Below are 3193 nucleotides of genomic sequence, written 5' to 3'. Positions count from 1 at the left end.
ACACAGTGTCACACACACAGTGTCACATGGTGTCACACAGTGTCACACACAGTGTCACACACACAGTGTCACACACACAGTGTCACAGTGTCACAGCCTCCTCTGGGCTCTGTTGCAGAGCCAGGACTGGACCAAGAACGACGAGAAGCTCCTGCAGGCCGTGGACTACAACGATGCCGGGCGGGTGACGTCGCTCCTGCTCCGCAAGGGCCTGGTGCCCACCAAGCTGGACTCGGAGGGCAAATCCGCGTGAGTGCCACCCCACACCCCGGGGACAGGGCCGGGGGACACGAGTGCTACGGTGCCACAGCCCCCCGGTCTCGCTGCAGGTTCCACCTGGCTGCCACCCGGGGGAACGTGGACTGCCTGGAAGCCATGCTGGCCCACGGCGTGGATGCCATGACCAAGGACAGCTCGGGTGAGGGCAGGGCCACCACGTGCCCCTGGCTACTGCCACGGGCCGCCCAGGGCCACCTGGTTGTCCCCAGGGGACAGAGGTGACGGCCACACCAGGAGCTCAGGCACTGAGCAATGAGGCTCCTGGGGATGTCCCTGTGTGCCCAGCCCGTGTGCCCATCTGTCTGCGTGTCCCCCAGGTTGTTCCCTGTGCCACAGACCCGCTGTCTGTGCTCTGACCTGTCTGTCTGTCCCTCCCCAGGTTCCACTGCCCTGCACTTGGCCTCCAAGCACGGGCACCCTCAGTGTGTCAGCAAACTGCTGCAGGTACGGGGCAGGGGGAGAGGCAGGGAGGGAGGGAGGGAGGGAAGGAGGAGGAGGCGGAGGGGAGGAGGAGGAGGAGGGTGCTGTGCCAGTGGAGTGTCCTCCCTGTCCTTGAACCCCCTTCCCTCACCAGTGCCCTGACCTGGCACAATGATTCCTGGCTCTGTGTGGTGCTGCCTGGCACCTGCCTGGCCTTCCACGATGCCACGGAGCCACAGGCTGTCTGTCTGTCCCCTGTCCTTCATCACATCATGGAGCCACAGCTGGCTGGCTGTCCCCTGTCCTTCACCAGGCTGTCTGTCTGTCCCCTGTCCCCCCATGGAGCCACAGGCTGTCTGTCTGTCCCCTGTCCTTCACTTGGCTGTCTATCTGTCTGTCCCCTGTGTTCCACCACACCATGGAACCCCTGTCTGTCTGTCTGTCTGTCTGTCCTCTGCCCTTTACTGTGTCACAGAGCCATAGTCTGTCTGTCTGTCCCTTGCCATCCACTGTGCCAAGCAGCCATGCCCACTCAAGCAATCTGTCAGCTTGTGCCCTGCCCTGCCCCGTGGCACAGAACCACATCCCCTTGAGCAGTCTGTCTGTCTGTCTGTCTGTCTGTCCGTCCGTCCCCATCCTGTAACCCAGGCTCTGTCCCTCAGGCCTCCTGCCCCGTGGACGTGGCTGATGGCAGCGGCCGGACCGCGCTGCACCTGGCAGGTGAGTGGGGACAGTGGGGACACTGGGGACAGTGGGGACAGTGCCACCCTATCCTGTCCCCGGGGAGGGAGTGCTCAGCTCTGTCCCTTCCACAGCCGTCAGCGGCTGCATCTCGTGCTCCGAGATCCTCTGTGACTTCAAGGCCCCCTTGAACATCAAGGACAAGGTGAGGTCCTGCTGCTCCTCGTGCTCCTCGTGCCAGGCTGTGCCTGCGGGGTGTGGAAATCAGAGGGAGGGATATCAGGCGGTGCCTGGTCTGCTCCTCCTCACCCCCCCTGCCCTGCCCAGGATGGCTCCACCCCGCTGATCCTGGCTGCCAAGATGTGCCACTCGGAGCTGTGCCGGTACCTGCTGCACCGCGGCGCCGCCGTCAACAGCCGGGACCTGCAGGGCAGGTGGGGCCGCGCCCGCGGGCACCGGGAGGGCACGTGGAGACCAAGGGGATGCCCCCCTCACCTCTGCTGTCCCCCCGTGCCCAGGACAGCCCTGATGCTGGCCTGTGAGAGCGGCAGCGTGGAGACCGTGGAGGTGCTGGTCAACGCCGGCGCCCGCGTGGCCGTGGTCGACGCCACGGGCCACGACGCCGCTCACTACAGCCTGGCCACGGGCAACGCCCTCATCCAGCACTTCCTGCAGGAGGCTGCTCAGCGCCGCTCCTGGGCCAGTGGTGAGGCAGCCGTGGCACCCTGGTGCTCCCTGTGCCCCGGGGATGGAGCGCGAGGGGGTCACCACCCTGCGGGGGGATTGGCACCGTCAGGGCGCTTTGGGGCGGGGATGGAGGAGGCTGGGTGAGGCTGGGGGGCACATGGCCCCTTCTCCCGGGTGCCAGGGCTGCCTTTGGCTGTGCTGTCACCAGCTGAGGTGGTGCTGAGCCTTGGTGTCTGCACGTGCTTGCACACACGTGTTCACGCGTGTTTGCACGTGAGGGGGTCTCAGTGCATGGGTGTTTTCACACGTGTCTGTGTGTGCATGTGTCTCCCTGTGTCTGCACTGCATCCCTGTCCTTCAGACCCGTGTACATCCCTGTATTTGTCTGTCTGTGTCCCCTTGAACGCTGTGCACTCATGTGTGTGTCCCCTGAGTGTCCCCACACCCACACGGGCTCTGGTCCCCTAAAAACTTCCCTCCTGTTTCTCTTCCCTCCCGCTCTGCCCCTCAGAAGAGGAGTCAACTGAGCAGACATCCCAGGTGAGGCTCTGCCAGGGGGTCCCCCGGGGCTCTCTGAGGTGGCACTGGGCCAGGGAGGACGGAGGTCACCGTGGGTGTGATGTCCCCTCTGCCCTGGTGTCTCCACAGACCTCTTCCCCCAGCCAGTCATCCGTCAGGGAGAAGAGCAGCACCCCGAGGAAGAGGAAGGCCCCTCTGCCTCCCCAGGGCACCCTCAGCCAGGTGAGAGGGGGTCCCCCTTAGCTCCAGGTCCTCACCTGGCTCGCTTGCAGGGCGCACCCCTGTGCTGGCCTCGGGGGGTTCTCGCCCTGCCAGAGCCTTTCCTTCTCTCCCTGGGGTCAGAAAGCACCCTCAGGCACACGGTGGGATTTTTGGGGTGTCCCGTGCCAGGAGTCGGACCCAACAATCCTCATGGGTCCCTTCCAGCTCGGGGGATTCCACGATTCTGTGATTACCCGCAGGAGGACCGGGACGCCTACGAGGAGATCGTGAGGCTGCGGCAGGAACGGGCCCAGTTCCTGCAGAAGATCCGGGGCTTGGAGCAGCAGGAGAAGCAGCGCCGGGAGGTACCAGCTGCAGGGCCCTGGGGAGATGGCACCGTGTCCCC

The 3193-nt window shown here is 65.0% G+C and overlaps 1 protein-coding gene across 1 annotated transcript; it reads left to right on the top strand.

The window, feature by feature from the left end:
• Positions 1–86: 86 nt before the first annotated feature.
• Positions 87–3152, top strand: LOC113941867 (ankyrin repeat domain-containing protein 24-like; the record flags this gene model as incomplete). Its single annotated transcript, XM_027633003.1, has 10 exons — positions 87–249; positions 330–418; positions 659–723; positions 1362–1419; positions 1515–1585; positions 1708–1814; positions 1899–2086; positions 2579–2607; positions 2716–2808; positions 3048–3152. Coding segments are annotated over exons 2-10 (759 nt in total), but the record flags the coding sequence as incomplete, so codon positions are not given.
• Between the last annotated feature and the right edge of the window lie 41 nt (positions 3153–3193).

This window comes from Corapipo altera, unplaced genomic scaffold (genome assembly GCF_003945725.1).
Source record: "Corapipo altera isolate COAL_440 unplaced genomic scaffold, ASM394572v1 59761, whole genome shotgun sequence".
NCBI classification, from domain to species: Eukaryota; Metazoa; Chordata; class Aves; order Passeriformes; family Pipridae; genus Corapipo; species Corapipo altera.
The sequence above is the reverse complement of the archived record's forward strand: the minus strand, read 5'-3'. Positions and strand labels throughout refer to the sequence as shown.